This window comes from Mandrillus leucophaeus, unplaced genomic scaffold (genome assembly GCF_000951045.1).
Source record: "Mandrillus leucophaeus isolate KB7577 unplaced genomic scaffold, Mleu.le_1.0 Scaffold346, whole genome shotgun sequence".
Taxonomy (NCBI): Eukaryota; Metazoa; Chordata; class Mammalia; order Primates; family Cercopithecidae; genus Mandrillus; species Mandrillus leucophaeus.
Genome location: NW_012103654.1, coordinates 2349240 through 2350910, shown reverse-complemented (window position 1 = coordinate 2350910; position 1671 = coordinate 2349240). Strand labels below are relative to the sequence as shown.

Sequence of the window (1671 nt, the reverse complement as noted above, 5' to 3'; positions counted from 1 at the left end):
ATATATGTTTATTGTGGCACTATTCACAATGGCAAAGACTTGGAACCAACCCATATGTCCTTTGGTGATAGACTGGATTAAGAAAATATGGCACATATATACTATGGAATACTATGCAACCATAAAAAAGGATGAGTTCATGTCCTTTGCAGGGACATGGATGAAGCTGGAAACCATCATTCTGAGCAAGCTATCGCAAGGACAGAAAACCAAACACTGCATGTTCTCACTCATAGGTGGGAATTGAACAAGGGAGAACACTTGGACACAGGATAGGGAACATCACACACTGGGGCCTGTCATGGAGTGGGGGGAGGGGGGAGGGATAGCATTAGGAGATATACCTAATGTAAATGACGAGTTAATGGGTGCAGCACACCAACATGGCACATGTATACCTATGTAACAATTCTGCACGTTGTGCACATGTACCCTAGAACTTAAAGTATAATTTAAAATTTTTTTTAATTAAAAAATCTTAACTGCTGGGGATGAAGGATAAAAAAGATTTCTTCATGAACTACAGAGTGTGGTTAAGACCAGTATTATTAGCCAAAAAGAAAGTTTGATTTTATACTTTAGCTCTCTTCTATTAATCATGATAATCAGACTGAAATATTTAAGAGTTTACTTGAATTTTCTTAGTTGTGGGAGATAAAACAGTGATGTTTTATATTTTAAAAAATTAGAGGTATTATGCTTTTCAATCCTTGTTTTTATATACCTGGAAGGCATTTTTGTGTGTGTGTTTGTGATATTTCTTATTTGCATTATAGATGCATTAATTGTATATTATTTTGTGAAGTTATTTTATTTGTATGCTGCATTTTTCTCATTAAAATTACACAATATTTCAGATGAACAGGGAGGACAGTGTCTTTAATCTCTCCTCACCATCATCTGCAGGAGTCATACAAAGGTGATGTTTTATGTGAGTAAGAATTTCTGTGTTTCATTTCATAGGTGGGGAGCATTAAGCGGGAAATGACCTTCACATTTCAATCAGAGGACTTAAAACGTGACTGTAGTAAAAAAATGTCTCATCAACACGTGTTCTCCTTGGCCATGGAGGAAGATGTGAAAACAGCAGACACCAAAAAAGCCAGCCGGGTCCTTGACCATGAAAAAGAAAACACTCGCTCCATCTGTCTCCTTGAGCAGAAAAGAAAAGTTGTTTCCTCCAATATTGATGTTCCTCCAGCAAGGTAAGGGAACATTAAATCTCACCTGTGTCTGCCCCAGGAAGTTGGTGGAGAGCATGCATAATCTCTGCCAGTGTACAGACTCTCTTCAGCATATAGACATACGAGAGGTTTTCTGCCAAGAATTTTTTTCTATTGCTTGTGTGAAATAGAGCAGGTGTCCCTACTCTTCAGAACTGACTTTGAGGCTTCTGTAGTTGGAACTATTGTAGCTCTAGAAAAGAATGTTTTATTCAATTTTAATAAATGAATAATAAAGAGCAAAGGAATAAATGCAAAAAAAAATAGGATGAAACGTCATAAATAGGACTGAGCATACATTAAGTAGGACTGTAGCCACTTCAAAGCAAGTATACACAGATCTTTGGTCAGAGGTTAGTAAACTGTGGCTGCAGGCCAAATTCAGCCCCTGGTCTATTTTTCTGTGTCCTATAACCTAAGAATGGTTTTACTTTTTTTTTTTTTTTTT

At 36.7% G+C, this 1671-nt stretch overlaps 1 protein-coding gene across 1 annotated transcript in view; it reads left to right on the top strand.

The window, feature by feature from the left end:
* ZNF704 (zinc finger protein 704) overlaps window positions 1-1671 on the top strand; it is a 267179-nt gene that overhangs the window by 67497 nt on the left and 198011 nt on the right. Inside the window, exon 2 of the mRNA XM_011989091.1 lies at window positions 964-1205. Coding sequence (XP_011844481.1) covers window positions 985-1205 — 221 coding nt within the window. The 5' untranslated portion in view covers window positions 964-984. The remainder of the gene's footprint in view (window positions 1-963; window positions 1206-1671) is intronic.